This window comes from Carcharhinus amblyrhynchos, chromosome 20 (genome assembly GCF_965287045.1).
Source record: "Carcharhinus amblyrhynchos chromosome 20, sCarAmb.v2.hapA, whole genome shotgun sequence".
Taxonomy (NCBI): Eukaryota; Metazoa; Chordata; class Chondrichthyes; order Carcharhiniformes; family Carcharhinidae; genus Carcharhinus; species Carcharhinus amblyrhynchos.
The window spans coordinates 39,787,890-39,815,443 of NC_137343.1; the positions used below are offsets into that span (position 1 = coordinate 39,787,890).

The following is a 27,554-nucleotide window of genomic DNA, read 5'->3' on the forward strand; positions in this document are numbered from 1 at the left end:
GCGCAGAGCGCTTCGGGAAAGAAGATGGCGGTGGAGGGTAGTGGGACATCTGGTTCAGACTCTGACAACGTGGAGGAGATGTCCCGTCTAAAAGAGGCCAGCTGGGATATTGGCAGTTTTAGTTCTCACAGAGCAAGAGGTAGTTTCTGAATGTATTTTCTGCGAGATTTATTAAGCCTTATGCATTCCTGGTTTAATTTATTGCACTGGGAAAAGTAAATACAATTTCACAGTAAATTGTATTTACTTTTCCCAATGCAATAGATTAAACCAGATGTCCCAACTTTAGCAATGCACATCTGACAATATTGCTGAAGAGAGAAAAAGAGTTAATGTTTCAGGTCAATGATCCCACTTTCTTCATAATGATTTGTTATAAAAGTGCCAGGCAGTGACCATCTGCAGTCTTAAGAGAGAATCTAACCCAACTACCCTTGATTTTCAATGGCATTCCCATCTTTGAATTTCCCAATATCAATAAGCTGGGGTTACCATGGACCAGAAACTGAATTGGGCAAGTCATTTCAATACTGTGGCTACGAGAGCAGGTTAGAAGTTGGGAATTTTAAGTAACTCATCTCTTGACTCCCCAAAGCCTATCCACTGTCTACAAGGCACAAGTGAGTTGTGTGATGAAATACTCTCCACTTGCCTGGATGTGGTGCTTGTTCCTTTGATCAAACTGTAGAACTGATTGGGAGAATGGTGGGGGACCACACCAGTTAGTGTGGGCTTCTGTATGCATAGTCATCTTGGGAACTGATTGCAGCCATGAGGCTGAAAACTTCTCTATTGTTTTAACCTGTTCAATAAACAACTTGAGTTTTTCCCTTAACTAGTGAATAAGCATCTTTATATTGGTAAAGAAAAAAAATCCGTGGACCATGAGTACCTAGTTTACATTAAAGTTGAGAAAAGAGTACTTACCAAGATGGCCCTCTGGATCTATAGATCCATTTTACTCCTCTGTGGAGGACTGGACACAATATATAGAACGTGTTGGATAGTATTTTCAAGTGAACAAAATAGGGAATGGAGGCAAAATGCAAGGCAATTCTCCTGAGTGTGCATGGAGCCCTAACTTATCTGATTCACAGTTTCACAGCTCTAAGTGTACCCAACTCCAAATCGTTCAGTGAGCTCATAGAATTGCTTAAGTCACAGTTCCAGTTTAAACCACCAATCATACTCCAGAGATTCAAGATTAGTTCAAGAGAGAGAGCCCCAGGTGAAATGTTTGTGACTTGTATCATTACATTGAAACAGATATGAGTATTGTGATTTTGGAGCCACCTTGAATGATATGTTAGACGATGGCCTGCAGGGTGAATATCAAGGCAATTCAATATAGATTACTGTGGAGGTTGATATAAATTTTAAATGAGCAACGGAGTTACAGAGTAAAATGGGACCATTTACCAGTCAGGACAGAAACCTGCAGTCAGCAGTGGCACCAAAACCAAGGCAGGAAACAAGTTCAGGAATAAATAAGACAAGAACATTAAAATAGACAATTGATTAACAAAGTTTGACCAGACCACTTCACATGCAATAACAGGAGTCTTGTGTGGAGTTGTTAGTGAACCATCTTCTCAGAATGAGACTGAGCCTTGTGTTTCCAAATTGGCTGGGGGTGGGGTAGAGGCCAGCTAAATCAGTCTGAGGGCAAATCCTGATCCACATCAGTCAACTTGGTCATTTATGGTGAATGATGCCGTGTATGTGAGGAATTTTGATTGTGGGTGGAGTTGGATCTTTGAAATTGTTGATTTTTTAAAACTGGACACCTGTTTTACCAAATGTACGTAGAAGGAAGAATTGTCCAAATACATATCCATTTAAGAAAAAAAATGAAATGCCCTGGCAGCCAGTTTTTGCATGCAGAAAGTATATTGACATCAGGAGATATTGCCAACTGTTTTAGCACTGAACCACTGGTCATCCTATGGCAGGTACAAGTGACAGCTCAATGGAAACAGATAGAACTGAGCTGCATGTGCCTGAAGAGGCACCTGTCATTGTGGTTTTGGCTGGCAGCAATCCTTTGGAAGTGCCCCAGACAGAGGAGTTCTGTACTCCACGAGGATTTGGAAACCCCTGAAAGACTTAATTTATAATTGACTAAATTAATGTGCTAAATGTTTAAGTATTCTTGGACTGTGCAAATTAAATGTTGAAAATGGCTCTAGGAACTTCTACTTTTTAAAAATATTTCTAATTGGCTTTTTATCATACTCTTGATTTCTCCCTCTTTTTAAAAAGTCATCACTTTAGTTCTTAAAAATTTCATCCATTATTCTGAGAAGCCAATAATCTTCACACAATTGTGTGTGTACTATTTTTCTTTCAATTTGATGCTATCTTTGACTTCCTTAGCTAGCCATGGATTGTGCATCCTTCTCCTAGTCATTAAAGTTAATTTATTAGTCATAAGTAAGGCTTACATTAACACTGCAATGAAGTTATTGTGAAATTCCCAGGTTGCCCCAGTCCAGAGCCCATTCAGGTCAATGTACCTAACCTGCGAGCCTTTCAGAAAGTGAGAGGAGACTGGAGCACCTGGAAGAAACCTGCAGAAACATGGGGAGAATGTGCAAACTCCACACAGACAGTGACCCAAGCTGGGAATCGAACCCGGGTCCCTGGCTCTGTGAGGTAGCAGTGCTAACCACTGTGCTACCATATCCCCCCTTTAGTATTTCTTTCTCATTGGAATACATCTTTGCTGACAGTTGTGAAATAGACACTTAAATCTCTGCCATTGCACCTCTACTGTCCTATCCTCAACCTAATTTCCCAGTTCACTTTAACCAGCCCTGCTGCCATAGCCTTGCAATTGCCTTTATTTCATTTTGAAACACTAGTCTTAGACTCAGTCTTCTCACCCCTAAATAGAATGCAAGATTTAAGCATGTTCTGATATTCTATCTAGAGGCTCCTTCACTGAGGTAATTAATTAGTCCTGTCTCTTTGCACATTACTAGATCTTGAATAGCCTGCTCTCCGGCTGGATCTGGAACTTGCTGACAAAGAAATTGAACCACAAATATGCTATGAACTCATCTTCCAGGCTACTTTTGCCAATCTGATTCTTCAAGTCTATATGTAAATCAGTATCACCCATGATTAATGCCATACTTTACTTGCATTATTATTTCCTGTTTATATAACACCCAAGATTCTCTAATGTTGATGGCGCCATTATCCATAATGTGCAAACTTTTATTTTACAAATTTGGAAAATACACTCAGCAACTATAAAGATATCCAAAACTTGCCTAATTGAATATGTTAAGCATCGTAGAATGTTGGGGGACATACTTGAAGGCTGCACCTTGATCGTTATTTGTAAACTCCAGTAAATCTAAAAAGCGAAAATTAAAAACTGAGGGGATTAGTTGTTTATTTTGAATATTCTGATCATTTAAAACTTCTATTCATGCTGGACTTCAGCCAGTATCTCTCCCCAAAATTAATTGATCAAGGACTTTTAGCCTCGCGTGCTGCTGCTGTCTCTTGAACTGACAGTTCTTGGTCTATTCCCATTCTCTGACCATTCCTCACATCCATTTATAATAAAATTGTTTGGCCACACAAATTCATCTCTGTGAAAACTTTCTCCGCTGGCCCTGAACACACATTTACCTTCGTGTCAAAGTGCCCTTCTTCAGCCCGTTGTTTTGCTAATATCATTCATGGTTCTGGCTCATCAAACTCTGCTCTTCCCTTCAGCATTAATCCACATTCTGTATAGATGCTGCATGATGTGCTGAGTATTATTTGAAGTAAGTTTTCTGGAATCATTTCAGATTTCCAGCATCCGCAATATTTTTGTTTTTGCGTTAAAATAAAAAGTCTTACATCCAAATTTACAGATGACAAAGATAACCTCATAAGAGGTTATTGCAGAAGGTCAGGGGACTTGGAGTTGGGGGTAGGGTGTTAGCGTGGATAGAGGATTGGTTGTCAAATAGGAGGCAGAGAGTGGGGGTCAACGGGTGCTATTCGGATTGGCGGATGGTGACTAGTGGAGTGCCCCAGGGGTCGGTGCTGGGGCCTCAGCTTTTTACCATTTATATAGATGATCTGGAGGAGGGAACCGAGTGTAGGGTGTTGAAATTTGCGGATGACACCAAGATTGGGGGAACGGCAAATTGTGCGGAGGGTGTGGAGAGTCTGCAGAAGGATCTAGATAGGCTGGGCGAATGGGCCAGGAAATGGCAAATGGAATTTAATGTTGGCAAGTGTGAGGTGGTCCACTTTGGTAGGAAGAATGGTAGGAAGGACTATTACTTACGGGGCGAAAAACTGCAGCAGGCGACGGTGCAGAGGGACCTCGGGGTCCTTGTGCATGAGTCGCAAAAACCCAGCTTGCAGGTGCAGCAGGTGGTCAGGAAGGCGAATGGGATGCTGGCCTTCATAGCGAAGGGGATTGAATATAAAAGTAGGGAGGTCTTGCTGCAGCTGTATAGGGCATTGGTGAGGCCGCAGCTGGAGTAGTGTGTGCAGTTTTGGGCGCCGCACCTGCGCAAAGATATTTTGGCCTTGGAGGGAGTGCAGAGGAGGTTTACTAGGCTGATACCGGAGTTGAGGGGGTTGAACTATGAGGAGAGGCTGAATAAACTAGGCTTGTACTTGTTGGAGTTTAGAAGAATGAGGGGAGATCTCATTGAGACGTATAAGATGATGAATGGGATGGATAGAATAGAGGTGGAGAGACTCTTACCACTGAAAAAAGACAGTAGGACTAGGGGGCACAGCCTCAAGATAAAGGGGGGGCGTTTTAGAACGGAGCTGAGGAGGAACTTCTTCACTCAAAGGGTGGTGAATCTCTGGAATTCTCTACCCATTGAAGTGGTGGAGGCTGCCTCGCTAAATATTTTCAAGAAGCGGGTTGATGGGTTTTTGATAAGAGACGGGATTAAGGGTTATGGGGAGAGGGCCGGAAAGTGGAACTGAGACACGACAGATCAGCCATGATCTTATTGAATGGCGGGGCAGGCTCGAAGGGCCAGATGGCCTACTCCTGCTCCTATTTCTTATGTTCTTATGTTCTTATAATTGGTACAGTAAACAGTGTAGATCGGAGTTTAGAACTCTAAAAAGACATGTAGTAGGTGAAACACTAGGATTTTAATACAGGTAGGTTTGAGGTTACCCATATAAGACAAAAAAGGTTATATCCAAGCATTCTAGCAGTGGATATCCAATGGGATTTAGAGGTTGGTGTAAACATATCACTAAAATGTAACAGGCACAAAAATAAGCCAAAAGACTAATGGAATGTTAATCTTTAAAATTGGGGGAACAGAATGTAAAGAAGAAGGAAGAAGAGGAGAAAATTTTGCTACAGCTAAACAAAACCTTGGTTCACCATATCTGGTGAGTTGTTTAGAATTCTGGGTATTTCATAAGGACATGTTGTCCTTTGAAGGAAAACAGCGTAGATTTACCAGACCTCCAATGTTAGATTACAAGTCAAGAACACTTTTTAACTAAATAGTTACTCCCTGGTTTAAGAATTACTTTATTAAAGCAGAGGTTCCCGAAATGGGTTCCGTAAAACCACAGGGCTCCATGGGACCCCAGCAGGAATTACCCTTTAACCTTCAAGTGTCTGCTTGATTCAGTACTGGCACTATTGCTTCCAAGCAATTTCTTCTACATGAATCTTGAGCTCCTGCCTGCATATCTATAACATCGATCAGCAAAAGTTCCAACAATAAATGTGCTGCTGTCAGTTTGAATCTATGTATGCAAATCATACCTTTTGTTTTTGTTTAAAACCCACACCCCCTAACGTAGTTAGAACATTACAAGCCCCTACTTTGAACACCTCCAAAAAAGTTCCTCCTTGACCAGATATTTATTCACCATGCAAACCTGCCTCCCATTATTTGAATGTCTAATTACATTAACCTCCGTGATGGGCATTTTATTTCATTTTAGATATAATTACAAAGTGTGGTCTGTTTTGGCTTAGTGAACCACAGAAATTGTTTTAAAATAGCTTGTCTTTTCCTTCAAGTTTATTCTACATTTCTCACAACTTCCTTCCTATGTTTGTTTTCTTTGTCACTATCTACATACTTAGAGGAAATCTCTTTATCAGTTTTTCTCTGCCAAAAAATGATAATTTGTATTACAAATGCAACTTCCTAGTCATAACCCTGACAACTATGTCCTTTTCAATTCTTTTCCTTTATTAGCTGGGACCAGTGAAGATGAGAAGCACGTTTCATTATTATCCAGACCAAGTCTGAGGTATGTCTCCGCAATTTGTTATATACTTAAAACTGAGAAATGTTGATTTCCTTTTCAATCTTCAGAGGATGTGGAATCTTTGACTTTATGGATTTCGTAAGTGCTGCAGGGACTATGTTTGTTTTTATGTTTTAATCATCACTAAAAAGAGTATGTTAACCTTGCAAAAAAAATTGCAATGCTCATTCTTCATTTGCTTTTTATAATAACTCCTAAAGCAATCAGTAATTTGCTGGAATTTCTACTGAATTCCACATCACATATCTTTGGGTAACTTCCACCATATCACAGCAACACAAGCTGTGAATATATACATTGCCTCTTATTTATTATTGCTGGGTCAATCATCTGGAATTTCTGGAATTCCTTACCTAATATTATTGTAGGAACACCATTACCCCAAGGATTGCAAGGTTAAAGAACACAGCCCACCACCACCTTCTGGGCAACGATGAATGTACAATGAATACAGCCTTGCAAGCATCACCCAAATGTCAAGAACATGTCATTGAAAGTCAAAGAAACATTTAAATTTACTTATTAGTAGGCTGCAATGAAGTTAGTGTGAAAATCCCCAAGTCGCCAAACTCTAGCGCCTGTTCAGGTGCACTGACGGAGAATTTTAGCGTGGCCAATGCACCTAACCACTGTGCCACCATGCCAGCCAATAACATGGCTGCACTCTTGAAGTTGTGCAGTTGTTGGAAAGTCACTATCATGACTTTCTTTTCTGGCTGTGAAACCAGTCCTAGTGAATTGAGATTGTCTGTGTGAATATGACATTAAAAAGAGTTTAGCTGACCTTTGGACAGAAAAAATGGTTTGTGACTCCTTCCCAAAGATTGTCTATTTCCACCTCTGTGATATCATCTGCACCACTTGGGTGTCAATCACTCTGCTGCCAAAACTCTAAACAAGGCTTGCCCGTACTTTTCACTCAGGGAGCCATACTTCTTCATTCAAGGGGCTAATGAGCAAATTTCAGAAAGAAAAGTTTGGCATAAAATCAAACTCAATTTTAAAAACAAAAGTTGAAGTTTTAAAGAAAGAAACAATTGCTAATAAAAGTACAGCAATGTCAGAACAATAAGTTATGTTCAAAAACAAAAATAACTATTGTCTGACGGTCAGTGTATGTGGGTGAGTGCGAGTGGCTGGTTTAGGATGTGAAAAGTGAATAAGAAGCTCGAGTCTGAGTGTAAAGCAGACCTGTGCTCACTCCTGCAAATTCAGTCTCTCACTCCCACCCATCCACACGCCCCCACCCTCACAAGCATCCACCCACCTAATACATCTTTCACAACCATCCATCTGCTCTCACTCACTGCTGTCCCACACAGACATTCACAATCTTGCCCTCCCACTCACTCACTGTCTGCCACCTCCACAGTCATCCACATGCAAATCCCCTGTGCACACACAACACACACTCACGTTGTTCCACACATTAACCACAGCACTCTTCTTCTCAGTGCTTGGCCAAGCACTCCTCGGCACATTCACTAATGTCTGGTTGCTGTTTCTCCAATCAAACACTGTTTGATCCCGTCATTTGCTTGATAGGCTCACTATTCGATCTATCAGAATCAAACATGGAAGAGAAATGGCCCGTGATTGGAGGAGAAGCTTCAAGAATGAATCTTCCATTGAAACTCACCTGATTGATCAAGATTTTTAAAACTGGTGCCCAGCGAGGCTTCGCAGGCCACATCCAGCCCTGGGTTGTACTTTGGACAAACGTAAACCATATTGTTGCCACCTTCAGTGTCCTCCTAACCTGCTCCCCTTTCCTGTTGTAGCTCATCCAAATCTCTGCCATACCCTACCCTGAAGCAAGTTCTGCTCAGTCAACAATGTGTGCTCATTGACCTTTATTGCTTCCCCGACCCCAGCATTTCCAATTTAACATTCTGGGCCTCTTGTCCAGATCCCTTTGTGGCTATGCCACATCCTCTGTGTAATCTGCAAAACTCTTTACTTTCACCCCACCATTTGTGGCCATGCATTTGGCTGTGTACACTGGATGTTCTGGAATTCTATCCTAACTTTTGTTTCTCCACCTTCTCCTTTAAAACGCTTCTTAAATTCTACTTCTTCAAGTTAAAGTTTATTTATTAGTCACAAGTAAGGCTTACATTAACGCTGCAGCGAAGTTACTGTAAAATTCCCCTAGTCGCCACAGTCCGGCGCCTATTTGGCTCAGTGCATCGAACCTCCCAGAATGTGGGAGGAAACTGGAGCACCCGAATGAAACCCATGCAGACGTGGGAAGAAAGTGCAAACTTCACACAGACAGTGATCCAAGCCGGGAATTGAACCCCTCCCTGGTGCTGTGAGGTAGCAGTGTTAAGCCACTGTGCCACAGTGCCACCTGATAACACCTTGTTTGGTATCAATGTTTGCCTGGTTACGCTGTCCATCTGTATTACCATAGTACTATGAGACTTCTTTACAGTTTCCATAATTGTATAAAATATCTATTGAACATAGCATTACTAAATTGGTTTTCTGTATTTTCAGATGAACAATGGAAGTTGGAACTAGACAGATTTACAGAATTAATTAACTATTTATTCAAGTTGTTGGAATTCGGTTTCAGTAACAGTTATAAGTGTTTGCTTTTGATGCAGTGATGTAAACAGAATCCTTAAAGCGCTCATGTGAATTCACAGTGGCTGCCGTGTTCTGTGGTGAGATTTTGTTTTGTCCTCTCCTGCAGGCAGAAAGTAGATGAGCACCAGAATGATGGAAATGAGCTGCAGACAACTCCTGGATTCCGATGTCATGTTGCTAAAAAGCTGGGTATCTTTTTAGATAGGTAGGAGGAATTAATGTTCTTTTTACAGTGAATTCTTGGCAATGCATGTAACCAAAATACATGTCAGTCTGCATTCCCAGAGTAGCTTGTTATTTGGTTTTCTAGAGTATTGCTTCTTGGAATTAGGCATCCATAAAGAGGAAGGACAGATCTTGTTTGGAAAATTAGTTGAAAACAAATCAAAATTGGAAAACTTATTTTTTTCATGTTTTAGGTGTGTAAATGTAGAAAATATCTGTACCAAATCAGTAAAATAGGGGTATGGTATTTCACTGCAACACCTAATTTCTGTTGCTGAGAGGGTGTTGTAGAAGTTGCAAGACTTATTTGAATATCTAGTAGTGCAAATTAATATAAAATTGAACTAAATTGATCATTTTGACTTTATTACACACATACTAACTTATAACCTGGCAGCAATCTGTCTCCATTTGCGGACACAGCGCAGTTCTTGATTTATGCTTATCCTGGAATGCCTCGATTGTAAAAATCCTTATCCTTGTATTCAAAGCCCTCAATACCCTTGGACCTCCCAGTCTCTGTATTTCTCCAATTCTAGCCTCTTGTGCATCCTCCTCTTCATTTGTCCCACCATTGGTGGCTGTGCCTTCAGCTGCCTAGGCCCTGAGCTCTGAATTCCCTCCCTAAACTTCTATTCTCAACCTGTGCTCCCTTAAGAAAGTGTTTAAAATCTACCCCTTTATCAGAGTCCCTTTATAAGTTTCGATGTTCAATTTCCTCTCATTATGATCCTGTGAAGCATCTTTAGGCGTTCATGGAGCCATATAAAAGCAGTTCTACAACAAAAAGAGACCAGGAACCAAAACGGGGAAAGCATCAGATTAGTTTTTGTATGTGAGCGAGAACTTTGCTTATTTGTATGTGGTTATGCAAAATATTTTTTGTGGCAATTGGAGCATGGTTTTGCAAAGCAAATCTAGGATGTCTTTGAATGTGTACAAAAGTAGCATTTGCACTAGCAACTGGTAGAATCTAACATTTGTGCCATTACATTATTTGGCTTTGATCGGGACAGCAACAGGAATCAGTCCCAGACCAGCACAAAATGTCTGCCAAAGATTTTTTTCAGATTGGAAAATGTACGCCAACGCTACTTCCTGGGAATTTGATTGATTTATTTTTTTGCAGACCAATTAGCAAAGCAAAACCTCAATGTACGAGACTTTGTGCAAAAGGACTATCCATTCTTGACCCTATTTCATTTTATAAGAGGATAATTATCACACCACACCGCCCCCATCCTTAAATCATGGGAGATAATTAAAATTGCATGAAGCAGTTTTTTTGATGATGAGCTAAAAATTGATAGAGAAGGAACTGGAAAAGCTGATCGCATTTCAAAGTTCCGAAGTCACTAGGACCAGATTGGATGCATTGTGAGGAAGGTAAGTGTGAAAATTGTGAAGATGCTGGGCATAATATTCCAAACCGGCTTTGATACTGGAGTCAGCAGCAAGCCACATGTTGAACCCAAGTGGTAGAAATGTTTTAGAAAAGGATAAAATTAATGCTCACTTGAGCAAGTGTGGATTGATTGAGAAAAACAAGCACAGATTTGTTGGAGGCAAATGTTGTTTACTTCATTTGGTTGAGGTAATAGAGAGTTCATAGACTCATACAAAATGTACAGTGCAGAAGGAGGCCATTTGGCCCATCAAGTCTACACCAGTTCTCCAATAGAGCATCTTACCTATCCCCCGCCCTTTACCTGTAACCCCACACATCTATCCTACTATCCCTCCTAACCTGCATATCTTGCGACATTAAGGGGCAATTTAGCACGGTCAGTCTGTAAACCTACACATCTTTGGACTGCGGGAGGAAACCGGAGCACCCAGAGGAAACCCACGCAGACATGGGGAGAATGTGCAAACTCCACATGGGGAGAATGTGCAAACTCCACACAGGCAGAAAACTAAGGCTGGACTCGCATCCGGGCCCCTGGTGCTGCAAGGCAGTGCTAACCACTGTGCCACCATGCTGCCCCTTAATGTGGTGATGTATATGTGACTTTTAAAAGGTGTTCGATAAAGTGCTTCATTATAGATGCCCACAAAATTGAAGCTCATGGAATAAAAGGAATAGGAGCAGAATGGATGTACAGTTGGCTGAGTGACAGGAGGCAGGAGAGGTGGTGAATGGCTATTTCTCAGAAGAATGTATGTAGTGTTGTACTCCATGGGTGGGAACAAGGACTACTGCTTTCCTTGATTGGCATGAGTGATCTTTATTTGGGTGTGCAGGGCACAGTTCCAAAATATTCAGATGAACCAAAGCTTGGAAGCATTATGAATCGTGAGGAGGATGTTGAAAGACTTCATGAGAATGCAGACAGATTGGTGGAAAGGGCAGAACATGGTGAATGTAATTTGGGAAATGTGAAATCATGCATTCTTGGTAAGAGGAAATGGGATAGGCAACATAAAGTAAGAGTACAATTTGAAAAGAGGGTGCAGGAGCAGAGGAATTTGGGTGTATTTGTGTGCAGATTGAGAAAGTGGTTAAAAAGGTGTACGGGATCCTGGGCATTATCAGTCAAGGCATAAGGTATAAAAGAAAAGAACCTCTATCACATTGGCTCGGCCTCTACCAAAGTATCATGCATCTTTTAGAGGTGTGATGACTTTGGAGAGGGTCCAGAAAAGATTTATGGGATTGATTGGAGGGATGTTACTTGGGAAAAACTAGGTAATTGGAGTTTTTTCTCCTTGGAGAAGAGACAATTGAGGGAAAATTTGTTATTGGTCAAAAACATGAAGGCTGTGGGTAAGGTTGATAGAAATTGTTCCAGTTGGTAGAAAAGTCAAGGACAGAGAAAATAGATCGTCAGAAGGATCACGAGTGACATGAGGAAAAGGTCCTTTAATGCAGTGAACAGTTAGGATCTGGAATGCTTTGCTTGAGAGTTTGATGGAGGTAGACTGAATCACAACTTTCATAAGAAGATTGGATAAGCACATGAAGGCAAATCATGGCAGGGTTGAAAATAACACTGATAGCAACCGTTACTTTTTTGCCATGCTGGAAGTCATTGCAGTCACGATGAGCATGAACAGTCGCTTGGTATTATAGAACTTGAATATTACTGAAAAGGAAGGTATGTTGCCAAAGCTTTTGGTGCAATCTTGGAATAGAATCGTTGCATCTTGATGCAAGAATACGAAATTTCAAACAGTGATAATCGTTTATTCCCACAAGAGAAAAGGGTGCTGATTGGTTGGCAAGTCAACTCTGGACAAGGTGTTGAAATGAAGAAACCAGCAGGAGCTATTTGCTCCCCATGCTTCTGAGTAACATGTCCGTTTTGTTTGTTGGGTCCCTGTGTATGAATGTATCTCACTTGTAGAAAGTGTTAATGAGCCAGTGCTGCCCAACAGTAGAATCTTATGTAACAGTAGACGTTTTGTTTTTGATTTTGCAAGCACGGGCTGCTTGAGGAGGGTCTTTATCCTGCTTATTATGAACAGCTGAGGGAACATATTGTTTGATTCAGTGAGCCAGTTGTTGGAATGTATGTGCCAGAATTGAAACTCTCATAATGCTGCTTAATTGTGTGGTTGGTTTTTTTTGGACTGATATTAGCAATCTATCCTATACAAAACACCATCACTGAAAACTGATAAGTAGCAGCATTGCCCGTTTTTAAAATTGGCACCTTGCATTTGTTCTGATGACTGCAAGATGAAAAGCTTTGACAACATTCTCTCTTCGCTGCAATGAACATTAAATTCACACATAGTATAATTATAGAGTGTGGCCTTGTTCTGAATGAGGACCGGGCAATGTTAACTCATTGTTTATTTTAATTGGATATTGCTTCCAACTAGATGCAACCTGGTTGTGTTTATGAATGTAGTGAGTGCGATTTAACTCTATTCAATGTTTTTAATAGAAGCCTGTTTTCACTTTTCAGTGTTATAAGTATTGACAATTCTGAGCCCTTTCTCCAGCAGCAAGGCAAGGATGATGATGAAGGTAATTTGATTAACTCCTGTTTACATTAAGGAATTGAGGTAGTAGATCAATCGTTATTGTATTCAACAATAGCAGGGTGCTGGGGCCAAATTCCTTTACCTGCTCTACAAATACGAGTTGCTGTCCTGCAGCTTCAATACAACCTATATTTTAGATAAATATATTATTTTCTAGTTTACCATTGTATTATCATTGTTGCTTTTCCTTAAATGTGAATTACATATCCTTGTTGAATCTTTGAGGTTGGAAAATGAAACATATTTCCTTTCAAATACTGTCGTCAAGAGAGGATGCAGTGAGTTTAGACTAGCTCCCTCTTTTCTGTTCTAGTTATGTTCCTTAACTTATTCCTTAGGGCAAATGTATTGCAACAGTGTGATATGGTTCCAATTCCCATACTATCCATCTCATGGCAATTTGCAATTTTGCCAAATTTAGTCATACTGTCAAAACTTCATTTGTGTAAGAATCTTCCAGCCAGTTGAAAAAGGCCTTCATCTCGTTGATCAATGTTGGGTTTCTGTTTCGAAGGTTTGCTGTGCCTCAATTTAAGAATGTTATTTTGCAGGCTTTCGTTTATTTTCTACATCCATACCAGGAGATCACGGAATTGTAGAATCCTTGCCTCCAGTGAGACGGAAACGTCCACCCAGTTCAAGGTAATGTCTGATTTTTAATAGATTTGCTGCTCGACTGTATTAGTTTCCTGGCAAATTTGCAAAGAATAGAACTAAATAGAACGTGACAGACCAAACCTTGCTCACTATGACCCTACTTTAATGCTTGGAAATTAGTGCAGAATGCAACTATAGTGCAGAATAACATCAAAGCTGAATTTGCAGGAGAGGAGCTGAGGTTATTCAAGAAAAGCTAAATTAGCAGTCCAAGTTTATCGACTTGCTGCCTAAGATTAAGGTACACGGAGTTGGGGGTAAAGTGTTACCGTGGATTGAGGATTGGCTATCTAACAGGAAGCAGAGAGTTGGAATAAATGGATGCTTTTCTGATTGGCAGTTGGTGACTAGTGGCATGCCACAGGGATTGATGCTGGAGCCTTAACTGTTTACCATATACATAGACGACCTGGAGGAGGGGACCGAGTGAGGGTAACAAACTTTGCGGATGACACAAAGATGAGTGGGAAAGCAAATTGCATGGAGGATGCTAAAAGTCTGTTGAGAGATTTGGATAGGCTAAGTGAGTGGGCGAGGATCTGGCAGATGGAGTATAACGTTGGCAAGTGTGAGGTTATCCACTTTGGAAGGACAAGACTTAAGGTTTTATGCCTTAACGTGTGGAGCATTCGCAATAAAATAGATGAATTAATCATGTAAATAGATGTAAATGGGAATTATATAGTAGGGATCAGGGAGCCATGGCTGCAGGGTGACCAGGAGTGGCAAATGAACATCCAGGGGTATTCAGTATTTAAGAAGGACAGAAAAAAAATAAAATGGCAGTGGAGGCTGGTTAAAGAGGAAGTTAGCACAATGATGAGGAAAGATATTAGCTCAGATGGTGTGGAATCTGTATAGAGCTGAGAAATACTAAGGGGCGCAAAATGTTAGTGTGGTTGTATATTGAACCCTAAACTGTAATGCTGAGGTTGGGAATGGCGTTAAATAGGAAATTAGAGACGCATGCTACAAGTTGCAGCATGCTACTATGCAGAGGGACCTGGAGGTCCTTGTGCACGAATCGCAAAAACCCAGTCTGCAGGTGATCAAGAAGGTGAATAGAATGTTGGCCTTTATAGCGAGGGGGATAGAATATAAAAGCAGGGAGGTCTTGCTGCAACTGTACAAGGCACTGATGAGGCCGCAACTGGAGTACTGTGTGCAGTTTTGGTCCCCTTATTTGCGAAAGGATATATTGGCCTTGGAGGGAGTCAGAGAAGGTTCACCTGGCCAATACCGGAGATGAGGGGGTTAGCTTATAGGAGAGATTAAATAGACTGGGCCTGTACTCCTTGGAGGGGGGATCTTACAGAGATTTACAAGATAATGAAGGGGCTAGATAGGATAGAGGTAGAGAGATTCTTTCCACTTGGCAAGGAGAACAGAACTAGAGGGCACAGCCTCAAAATAAGTGGGGGGGGGGGAGCAGTTTAGATCAGAGTTGAGGAGGAACTACTTCTCTGAGGGTAGTGAATCTCTGGAATTCTCTGCCCATTGAAGTGGTGGAGGCTACCTCGTTGAATATGTTTAAGTCACAGGTAGATAGATTTCTGATAGATAAGGGAATTAAGGGTTTTGGGGAGCAGGCAGGAAAGTGGAACTGATCCACGTCAGATCAGCCATGATCTAATTGAATGGCGGGGCAGGCTCGAAGGGCTAGATGGCCTACTCCTGCTCCTATTTCTTACGTTCTTATGCATGCGATAAAGGAACCTCTGTAATTATGGGTGTCTTTAATCTACATATATGGGTTGGGCAAATCATCTTAGTCATAAAACCATACCAGAGGAATTTTTGGAGGTTTTCTGGGCTAATAAGTTGAGCAACCAAGTAGAGAACAGGCCATTGTAGACTGGGTATTATGTAATGAGAAAAGAATAGTTGGCAATCTGGTTGTGAGAGACCCCTTGGGGATGAGCGATCTTCATAATAATAATTCTTGATCAGGATGGAGAGTGACATAGTTGATTCGGAGGCTAAAGTCCTGAATCTTATTAAAGAAACTACAATAGTATGAGGCGCGATTTGGCTCTGATGGATTGGGAAATGTTACTTAAAAGGGATGACAGTGGATAGGCATTGGCAATTATTCAGAGAGCGCATGGGTGAGCTGCAACAATTGTTTATTCCTGTCTGGTGCAAAAGTAAAATGGGAAAGGTGACCAAACTGTGGCTTACAAGGGAAGTTGATCGTATTAGATCCAAGGAAGAGGCATACAAATTTGTCAGAAAAAATAACACACCTGAGGATTGGGAGTGGCATGAGAGTAAAGCTTGCAGGGAGCATAAAAACTGACTAAAAATTTCTTTGCTGTGTGAAGAGAAAAAGATTGGTGAAGACAAATGTAGGTCCCTTACAGTCAGAGACAAGGGAATTTATAAGGAGAACAAAGAAATGACTGGCCAACTAAATATATACTTTGGTTCTGTCTTTACAAGAGGACACAAATAGCATATTAGAAATGTTGGGGAATATACTGAGAGGGAGGAGCTGAAGGAGATCAGTATTAGTAGAGAAGTGATGGGATTGAAGACTGATACTGAATTGGATGGTCAGCCATGATCATACTAAATGGTGGAGCAGGCTTGAAGGGCTGAATGGCCTATTGCTGCTACTATTTTCTTTTTTTCCATATTGAACAGCGTGCTGCTTAGCACTGTGGATCAACAACTTTAGTAGTATGATTCAACTGCTTTAGTTTTAATTTCCTTTAATCAATTCTGAAAAAAAGTAGTAATTTTTCATGTAGCATTTTTGGGATCAGCAGATTGAGCTTCAATGAGGACTTTAGCAAATTCAGTTGGGAGGTTGACTAACTATTTAGGATAACGTGACAGGATCTCTGCTTAATATTCAGCAACAACATAACAAGTACTGTTCCAAATATAAATTATGTTCTTTAAAATCTTCAGTCATAACGCCAACTGCCTTTATAATTATATAAACCTTCATTGTATGAATCTGTGATTTTCGCTGCCTGACAGACAGAGGCCTATAACTAAGCCATCAAGCCTCACCTCTCAATGATGCATGTCCTGTTTGACTGCAGATGTTACTGACCATAACTCGGTGACAGACCCAAATGATGAGTGGCCAGGTTTCAAAGTTCCATGAAAAATCTGGGTAACCCTCAACTGCTCAACATTTAGAAGAATTACAGGCAGTCATTTGGCCCATTGAGCCTGCACTGACAACAATCCCACCAGGCTTTATCCCCATAATCCCATGTATTTACCCTAGCCAGTCCCCCTGACACTAAAGGGCAATTTAGCACAGCCAGTCAACCTAACCTGCATATCTTTGAACTGGGAGGAAACTGGGGCACCCAGAGGAAACCCACACAGGCACTGGGAGAAGCAAGAACAATAATCTGAGGCAGGAATCAAAGCCGGTGCCTGGTGCTGTGAGGCAGCAGTGATAATCACTGTGCCACCCAAATTGGGACAACAGCATTTCGGTTTAAAGAAATCTAAACTGAGTGGATTGCAAATTCTCTTTGCCATAGTGAAGTGCATGTGTATTAATCTTTTGGGAGTTCTTTTGGGATAGTGAAGTGGGAGGATAATAAGTGTTTTAGATACAGTGGAAGTTTGTGCCTCCTTGTGCCCTTGTTGGGTTTTACCTCCAGTTTGCCCAATATGTGAAGTTTGCATGAGATAAATCTGCAGTTTTAAAGGAGATGTCAGAGGGCGCTGTGTATTAACAGCAGGAGAAGCTGTCAGCCCTAGCAGCTTAGGTCAGGTTTGTCCAACCTCTTCACTCCTGGAGCCACCTTTGGTTATTTTTGCATATTCAGAGCTGGTGAGCAAACTTCGGAAAGATAAGGTTTGGTGAAACAGTAAACTGAATGTCAGAAAAGTTGAGGTTTTAAGGAAATAAATAATTATTGAACTAATGCAGAGCCATGATGTGGAGATGCTGGCGTTGGACTGGGGTGGGCACAGTAAGAAGTCTCACAGCTCCATACTAAAGTCCAACAGGTTTATTTGGAGTCATGAGTTTTCAGAGCTCTTCATCAGGTGATGGAGAGGTCGGTTTCACAAACACGGCATATGTAGACAAAGATCATTGCAAGATAACGGTTGGAATGCGAGTCTTTACAGGTATGGACGCTGAAAGTGGAGAGAGGGATAATCACAGGTTAAAGAGGCGTGAATTGTCTCAAGCCAGGACAGTTAGTAGGATTTTGCAAGCCCAGGCCAAATGCTGGGGGTTGCACATAGTGTGACATGAATCCAAGATCCCATTTGAGGCCTTGCTCATGCATGTGGAACTTGGCCATCAGTTTCTGCTTGGCGATCCTGCATTGTTGTGTGTCTTGAAGGCTGCCTTGGAGAGAGCTTACATGTAGATTGGAGGCTGAATGCCCTTGACTGCTGAGGTGTTCCGCAACTGAAAGGAAACACTCCTGCCTGATTGTCACATGGTGTCCGTTCATTCATTGTCGTAGCGTCTCCATGGTCTTGCCGATTCACCACACCTTGGGAAATCCATGGTTTCGTCGATATACCACACCTTGGGACACCCTTCGGTGCTCAGGTTTCCTCCCACAGGTCAAATGTGAGGAAAGATGTGAAAACCAGAGAAGGATGTCCCAGACAACTTTGTGATGATTTTAATTAAAATAAAAATTTATTAACATAGAAAAACTACAGCACAAACAGGCCCTTCAGCCCACAAGTTGCGCTGATCCTATTCCTACCTACCAGGCCTATCTATAACTCTAAATCTCATTAGATAAACTTCAATGGCTAAACACAGTATCATTAAAGTTACCCAGTTCGAAATCTTTATTTTTTTCCCCCTTACTTCAAGTTAATCTTCTCCAGTCAGCATCGTCTAGGGTTTTATGAGCTATAGGCAAAATGCGGTAATAGTTACCACACCAGGCAATTAGCTTTGGTGTTACTTAGTTGTTGTTCAAACGTGCTTTTCTATCAACCCAGCTTACTAGGAGTTCACACAGCTTTTCCTGTTGTGGGCTGAATTCTCGAAATAGTCTCGAAATTGTTTCAAATTGCTCCTGATACCATTTTCTCTTTTGATCATCTCTTGTCTGAACTAACCTCTAAATTCACTCTTAAGTACCTTTATTTTATGAGTCCACCTTCTAGAGTGTTCACATCTCAGCTCCTCTTTTGAACCTCTTCACATTTTTACTTAAACCTTGACATTCCATCCTCCATTGTTGCCAACTTGCCTCAGGTAAACATCTGTTTACAGTATTGCTGGGTTTATCAACGTATCAAAAGCCCTAGTTCCATCAACAGGCCAAACTGTCTCTACCACCACAGAATTTACACTTGGAAGCCCTTTTAAGCATTTAACCACCAGAAACATTCCTAATTACTGGATTTTCTTGATTTTTCATGTTATCATGATTTCCTGACAACTGCTATCTGAGTTGTCTATAAGGAAAACAAAAGGACCCTATATTTGGGCGGCACAATAGCACAGTGGTCAGCACTGCTGCTTCACAGCTCCAGGGTCCTGGGTTCGATTTCCAGCTCAGGTCACTGTCTGTGCGGAGATTGCATGTTCTCCTCGTGTCGGCGTGGGTTTCCTCCGGTTTCCTCCCACAGTCCAAAGATGTGCTGGTTAGGTTGATTGGCCACGCTAAGAAATTGCCCCTTAGTGTCCAGGGATGCGTAGGTTAGAGGGATTAGTGGGTTTCTAATATGTAGGGATAGGGGGTTAGGGCCTGGGTGGGATTGTGTTTGGTGCAGACTCGATGGGCTGAAGGGCCTTTTTCTGCATCGTAGGGTTCGATGATTCTATATGAAATGCGAAGAGCAATTGAGCCAGCAGTTTTTTCCCTATATAGTGGTATTATTAAACTCAGTCATGTGGTATGTGAGGAAGCACTGGACCATATCTGCATCTTACTAGCACGTTGCTTACCATTCCTGACATTGGTCTAAAAGCAAGAATCTCGAGATTTTAGCACTCCATAGAACCATAGGATCCCGACAGTGCAGAAGGAGGCCACTTGATCTATCTGCACCGACTCTCCGAAGGAGCATCTTACCCAGGCCCACCCCTGCTCGCTATCCCCTTAATCCCGTGCATTTACCATAGCCAATATACCTCACCTACACAACTTTAGACACCTAAGGGGCAACTTTGTAGTGTGGCCAATCCACCTGTCCTGCACATCTTTGGTTGCAACAATAGAGGTCTGAGAGGTGTTGAAATACGGCAAGAAGCTAACGATGAAGGATGAAGACTCAGGCGTGGAAAGGTCTTTGTATTTTACTTCATGCGGCAATCACTTCCCCTTGGCAGATGGTGAGTAGTGCCCAATAAATGCATTTTGCTTGAACTTTCTACTTCAAATAAAAACTGTATTGCAGTGAGGGTGTTTGACTGGTAGGTGGCAGTATACACTGCACTTGCAGTTCTTTTTCCAGTTTCTGACCAGTCTTTTCCATTGGGCAGCCACGTTTGGAGTTAATTTTCAGTGTAAGCCCCTGGTAATGACTATTAGTGCTCTGTTTAGATCGTTGATGCTGTGGCCTGCAGCACTGCTGTAAATTGCTGAACTGAGCCAAGTGTTAGTTATTGTGACAACATCTCAGATTGGAATTTGACTAACTTCTCATGTGTGGCAAAGACTTAAAAACTAATAAATGGGAGAGGAGTGATTGCACTATTGACCTGTACAGATTATGTAACCAAAGATCATTGCCAATGACCATTCTGGCTACAGTGGTAGCTGTGTGAGTGAGGGTCACTGCTGCTGATGGAGAGGCTAAGAAGAGGTTGCTGTTGCAGAAAGTTTAGATGGCAACAGTGCAGCTGACAACAGACAATAGTCATTGTTATTGGTCGTTGATGCTGAGGGCTGTCATGTTTTGAAGCCACAAATAGGCTAAGCTACCAAGAAAGAAAGGACTTGCATTCATATATTGCCTTTTGTGACCTTGGGAAATCTCCAAGATAGTTGACAGCCAGTTGTGATTAGGGGTTGTGGTGAGCGGGTGGATAAGTGGAGCTGAGCCCATGGAAAGATCAGCCATGATCTTATTGAATGGCAGAGGGGCCAGATGGCCTAATCCTGCTCCTAGTTCTTATGTCATGCAGAAAAATGCCGATTAAGGTCACTGTATGGTCTCACAAACAGAAAAGACGTAATTATCTTAGAATTGCCAGCCTGGTAATGTCCTTCAAGGTGTTACAGAGATAGGGTGGGGGGAAGTCCCTGGGTGAGAGACTCTGACAGAGAGTCAGTGCAGGCTCGATGAGCTGTATGGCCCCCTTCTGCACTGTACGGATTCTGTGAAATTGTAGCTAGGACGCTGGAAGAACTTCACAGCTTTTTGCATCTCTGAAAGTGCAAACAGAGCCTTTTAACGCCTTATCCAAAAAACGGCACCTTCAGCCTTTCAGTACTTCATGGCATTCTTACAGTGCAGAAGAAGGCCATTCAACCCATCAATTCTGCACCACCTCTGCAAAAGCACATCTTGCCCTATCCCAGTAAGCCTGCACATTTTACAATGGCTAACCCACCTAACCTAGATATCCTGGGACACTATGGGACAATTTAGTGTGGTTGATCAACTTAATCTGCACACTTTGGAATGTGGGAGGAAATCGGAGCAAACATAAGAACATAAGAAATAGGAGCAGGAGTAGGCCATCTAGCCCTTCGAGCCTGCCCCGCCATTCAATAAGATCATGGCTGATCTGTCGTGGCTCAGTTCCACCTTACCACCCTCTCCCCATAACCCTTAATCCCCTTGCCTATCAACCCGCGTCTTAAATATATTTAGCGAGGCAGCCTCCACCACTTCAACGGGCAGAGAATTCCAGAGATTCACCACCCTTTGAGTGAAGAAGTTCCTCCTCAACTCCGTTCTAAACTGCCCCCCCCCTTTATCTTGAGGCTGTGCCCTCTAGTCCTACTGTCCTTTCTGAGCGGGAAGAGCCTCTCCACCTCTATCCTATCCATCCCATTCATCATCATATATGTCTCAATGAGATCTCCCCTCATTCTTCTAAACTCTAATGAGTACAAGCCTAGTTTATTCAGCCTCTCCTCATAGTTCAACCCCCTCAACTCCGGTATCAGCCTAGTAAACCTCCTCTGCACTCCCTCCAAGGCCAAAATATCCTTGCGTAAGTGTGGCGACCAAAACTGCACACAGTACTCCAGCTGCGGCCTCACCAATGCCCTGTACAGTTGCAGCAAGACCTCCCTACTTTTATATTCAATCCCCCTCGCGATGAAGGCCAGCATCCCATTAGCCTTCCTGACCACCTGCAGGCTGGGTTTTTGCGACTCGTGCACAAGGACCCCGAGGTCCCTCTGCACCATCGCATGCTGCAGTTTTTCGCCATGTAAGTAATAGTCCTTCCTACCATTATTCCTACCAAAGTGGACAACTTCACACTTGCCAATATTAAATTCCATTTGCCAGTTCCTGGCCCATTCGCCCAGCCTATCTAGATCCCTCTGCAGACTTTCCACACCCTCCACGCAATTTGCCGTTCCACCAATCTTGGTGTCATCAGCAAATTTCGACACCATACACTCAGTTCCTTCCTCCAGATCATCTATATAAATGGTAAATAGCTGAGGCCCCAGCACCGACCCCTGGGGCACTCCACTAGTCACCAACCGCCAATCCGAATAGCACCCATTGACCCCCACTCTCTGCCTCCTATTTGACAGCCAATCCCCTATCCACGCTAACACCCTACCCCCAACTCCATGCCCCCTGACCTTCTGTAATAACCTCTTGTGCGGCACCTTATCAAACGCCTTCTGAAAATCAAGAAACACCACATCCACCGGCTCTCCTCTATCCAATGCCCTAGACAAGCGGAGGAAACCCACACAGACATGGGGAGAATGTGCAAACCACACAGTGACCCAAGGGTGGCATTGAATCCAGGTCCTTGGCACTGTGAGGCAGCAGTGCTAACCACTGTGCCATCCTCAATACTAGACTAAGGTGTCAGCCTGGATTTTGTGTTCAAGTGTTTAGAGTGTACCTTAAACCCAGCATCTTCTGACGCACTCAAAAGCATTGCCAGTAACCCAAGGTTGGCATGGGTTTGTTTTCCCCATAAATGGCCTGAAAGGACCTTCCTCACCATTATAAAGTCTACACCCAGAACTTAGTCACAGTGTCTCCAAAGTGAGTACATTTTTTGTTTTTGATTAACCTTAATTGGACTGAGTCCTGCAAAACAATGCAACAGCAACATTGAAACGTCAGATAGTTGTCTGTGATGCAAGCCAGCAGTCTTGTGAGCACTAAATCCTGGGCTCGGAACAGTAGAATCTGTTGACACGGCTCTCTGATCAATCCAGATTGCCCAAGGTCAGGTAAACAGTTAACCATTCACCGAAGGTTACTGTACCTGAGCTTGCTTCATTGGTTATCTTTAAGGCAGCTATGGTAACTGTTTCACCGAGGCAATTGTTCAAATTGCGCACAATTGACGTTCAGAATTGTTTAATTTTAAGGAGCATCACTTCCAAGACTGGTAGGTCAGACTGCTGTTCCTGAGTACATTTGTGTCCGTGGAAACCCAGCATGTAACTGAGAGGCCACATTTTGCATGCTTAGTAGGAATTTACTTCCATTCCTGATGCAGCATTGTAATTCATTTGATCAGTTTTTGGGAAGAATTGTACAATTGAAGCATAGAAGAAGCATGTTTAGGTTTTTTTTGCAGGGAGGGGAGGAAGAAAACCGGCGTATCTGATGTTCAAAAGTTGTATCAGATCTTTTAGTCGCCTAGATACACGTCAAGTTTAAGTCCAACTGATTTATTTGATTGTAAACTCACAAGCTTTCGAGGTTTGCCTCTTCGTCAGGTGAATGGAGAGTACTGGTCTCAGACAGAGCTTATAACAGCACAGACAGTTTACCCCAGTCCAACGCCAGCATCGCCACATCTAGATACACGTCACCAGACTTTGAGACAGTCCTAAATATATAAAATGATTGCACAATTTTACTGGGTTCACTCTGTTTCTGTTGCAAGTACATACCACAAGTTCTTAACCATTTTGTGTCAAATATTAAAATATTACAGTGATTCCGAAAGTGAGTGGGAGCGGCTGAAGGAAGCGGCAGTGTCGAGAAGCGACGTACTCCAGCAAGGCGCTCTCCTCAGCAGGTGGTCAGAAGCGAGCCAAGCCAAAGACCTCATTGAGGCTGAAGGTGAAGGAAAAGGGGAGCAGAAGAAGAAAAAGAAGAAGAAGAAAAAGAAAAAGAGAAATCTGGTCGCGGAAGGTGAGGTTAATTTAGTCGCGGACAGCAGTTGCAATGGAGGTGAGCATGTGTCCGGGGAAGCTGGTTTCGATTCCAGTTCAACAAAGAAATCAAAGCAGATGTGCAAAGCCCCAGTGAGCGGGCTGGGACAAAGTGAACTTGTGGATGGAACCCCTGTGGGGCAAGGATACTTCGGAAAGGAACAGGCTGACCTCGAAAGGAGGAGCAAGAAGAAAAAAGCGAAACACAAAAATGCCAAATATGAATTTGAAAGAGTTGACTCAAACTCCTATCAAACAAAGAAAAATAAAGTTCCTGCAACATAGGGCCCTAGAGTTCTGAGGGCTCCAAGTTGTGTTTCTTTCAAATGATGTCTTGTAAGGTCTTTGGTTCCTCTCATTTTGTATACTTTTGTTTTGACAATTACTTTGAAATAACTCTCCTCGCAGAAGAGATGACAAAACAGTGATTTCCTGCTTGCTGCTGTCTCGCCTTTGTGAGAATGTATTTGAAGAGAGAGCTGCCGGACTTATTCAACTCAAGGGTATATAATGGACTGCCACCCAAGAGAATTCTGACTGCAGAGCTTATTGTGCCATTTATCTCCAAGATAGCTGAAATGATAATGGACCTTTGATTCATTGGTTTGTAGACTGCTTTGGTTTGTTTTCAATTGGAAATTTAAACTGCAACGGATACAGTTCATATTCTTGGGTTTCAAGAGTGGTTTTGGTGTTCTGCTTTTTAATTGCTATAGTTTTATAAATCTGCACCATTTTCACCACGTGGATTCACTGGTGAATTTATTATTTTCTTTAAAGCAAACTTGACCATTGTAACTCGTATCTCGATAGCGAGACCACCCAATGTTTGAGTTCCTTTCCCGTTGTGTAAGGCGATGAACGAAAGTGCAATATCTTTGAAGCAACATAGCTGATGCCATCTGAACTCTCAAACTTCAACTCGTTTACCAAACTCTCCTGATTCCCAAAATGCGTTAGACCTGTGCCTTACATGGGTGGCACAGTGGTTAGCATGCTGCCTGCATACGCCAGGGACGTGGGTTCAATTCTGCCCCCGGGTGGCTGTCTGTGTGTAGTTTGCATGTTCTCCCCATGTCTGTGTGAGTTTCCTTCCACAGTCCAAAAATGTGTGCGTTAGGTTGATTGGCCATGCTAAATTGCCCCTTAGTGTCAGGGGGTCTAGCAGGGTAAATACGTGGGATTATGGCAATAGGGTCTGGGTGGGATTGTTGTCAGTGCAGGTACAATGCTGCAGCTTTTTGCACTGTAGGGATTCTATGATTCTGTTCTATGATTCCATGGCGGATATGTCAGCCTTTGCCATTTTTTACATGCCGGCTTTTTCTTGCCTCTCCTGAGCATGATGATTCTTCCAGTACTTTGCCTAGGTGGTTATTCTTCATATGTAAGCCCAAAAGAAGTGAGCATTTTGAATGTTTTGAACCTAGGAGAGAATTAAACCTGAGAATTGTGATGGTCAATGCACATCAGTAGCACAGGAATGCTGAGCAGCATCTCCACTCTGTGTTCCTGAGATTAAATCATTCAACACAAAACAGATTGTGGTTGAGACCTTCCTGCCTTATCTGGTATACTAGGCTGTATTTACATGATAACCTTATCAAACACTCTGATGGAGTCAGATGAAGTAAAATGGCAGAGGAACGTGTGGAATATAAACCGCAAAATAGACTAGTTGGGCCAAATTACCTGTTTCTGCGCAATAAATGTACGGTGCGTCTGTTATTTAGTATGGGAAATCAGTGCTGGTAAATTACCTGAAGTCAAACTTTCGCCCCTGTGCCATCTGGATAATGCCAGGTCAGTTATTAATTTTGTGACTAATATTTGCTTTATTTGTTAGCCAAAGATATTGAAGGATCCTGAGCAAACATGGGTTTGTAGAGTTAAGTCATAGATCATCCATGATCTTATTTAATGGCATAACAGACTGGAGGGACTAAATAACCTCCTACTGCTCCGAGAATCCAATGTTCCTATGACCCTTCCTGCACCTTTGTTTTATTTCACTGGGGGGGAAGAAATCACACCCTTGGCACTGTTATTCTGTAACATTATATGCCAAACGTGCTTTTATTTTCCAATTTTTAAAGAATATGCAATTGTTAAAAGAAAAAGAAATCTATTTAATTGTTCAAAGCAGTTTACTGAAAGTGGCCAGCTGTCCAGATAAGCTGGGCTTCTGTGTGTCTAACTTAGTTGATCATTCTCTGCATTGAATGTTTGTATGAGTTCTGTCTTGTATGGCATTAGAAAAACACTACTGCTCCACATTCACTCATTTTGAGCAGGGGATTTCTCAGGTGATTCAGATAACAACTCACTATTTCTAGTTTATATTACTCTCTTTATGTGGAATGGGCTGAAACATGTGGAAAGTAAATTCCTTTGTCTGGTATTTTGGTATCTTTGTTAAAATGATAACAATGTTTTTATGTCAATTTCAGACTAGCTGCTTGGCTTTCTATTGCTATACTAACCTACACAAGCTCAGGAAGTGGTAACACCTACTTTCTGAAGAGGATGCAACCCTTTCAGTAACAAAAAAAAGGTAGCACAAGAGTCTCAGTTGAAATGTTCAAAGTATGACATGTAATTATTTAAAATACAATATATTATTAACATGCCTCAGTCCACGTACTGGACTTTTGATTTAGCTATTTACAGTTTTGGCTTGAAACTTCCTTTGTTTATCTTTTGGCCAGATGCAGTGTTCTTGTTATAAAATATTCCCCTTGAAACAATGCCCAATAGAGAGACCAATCGAATAACCTGCTGTCAGTTTTCTGCTGACGCTGAATTTTATCAAACCGAGGAAGTGTCTAAACCACTAAGACTAAACGTACAGAAAATGTTGGAAGTACGCAGGCAGCACCTGTGGAGAAAGTAATGCAGCTAACATTCCTGAAACAATGCAGGAAGCTGAAAAGTGAAAGTGGGACGGAGGATTAAATGGCAAACGGACAGAAGCGTTCATTAAACTTGGGGACTGAATGGACGGATTTGGCAAAATGATCACTCAGTCTGGATTTAATTTTTGCCCACTGTCAAAATTCAGTGTGCTCAGTTGAAAGAAATGTAGGCAAATTACTGTTTCACCTGGAAGAAGTAGTGTTTGGGGGCTCTGGACAGTGGGAAGGGAGGAGGTGAAAGGACAAGCTGCACATGCACTTGCATAAGATAGGAAAGGATCGTTGGCACCTTCCTCTTTAATCACCTTTTAGTGTGATTCGACTGATTTTTTTTGTATTGATGACAGAGTTGGAAGGGCAATTAGGGAAAGGCAACGTGCTAGCCGAGCCTAGCCTAGCCCATCCTATGAAAAAATAATAAGATAAATAAAGATCATTTTGGCCCAATCTTCTAGCATTCTCAACTCTTAGCGTCCCACTGCATTTGAACTGCCCATAATATTTTTACCTCAACTACCCCAGTAAGTTATTTCAAACATCATTAACCCCTGAATAAAGAATCTCTTCCTATGTGTTTTAAATTAATTTTGCACAAATATTAAATTTATGC

The 27,554-nt window shown here is 42.0% G+C and overlaps 1 protein-coding gene across 1 annotated transcript; it reads left to right on the forward strand.

The window, feature by feature from the left end:
• Nucleotides 1-20: 20 nt before the first annotated feature.
• On the forward strand, nt 21-27,554 carry c20h12orf43 (chromosome 20 C12orf43 homolog). Its single transcript, XM_080208439.1, has 6 exons — nt 21-139; nt 6,210-6,264; nt 8,984-9,082; nt 13,017-13,078; nt 13,647-13,737; nt 23,810-27,554. Exons 1-6 carry the CDS (start codon nt 25-27, stop codon nt 24,312-24,314), a joined length of 927 nt encoding a protein of 308 aa, XP_080064565.1. The 5' UTR covers nt 21-24; the 3' UTR covers nt 24,315-27,554.

Coding starts and splice junctions, on each gene's coding strand:
- c20h12orf43 (XM_080208439.1), top strand. CDS start 25: ATGGCGGTGGAGGGTAGTGGGACATCTGGTTCAGACTCTGACAACGTG. Junction 9,083..13,016: donor CTGGGTATCTTTTTAGATAG/GTAGGAGGAATT, acceptor TTCACTTTTCAG/TGTTATAAGTATTGACAATT. Junction 13,738..23,809: donor AAACGTCCACCCAGTTCAAG/GTAATGTCTGAT, acceptor AAAATATTACAG/TGATTCCGAAAGTGAGTGGG.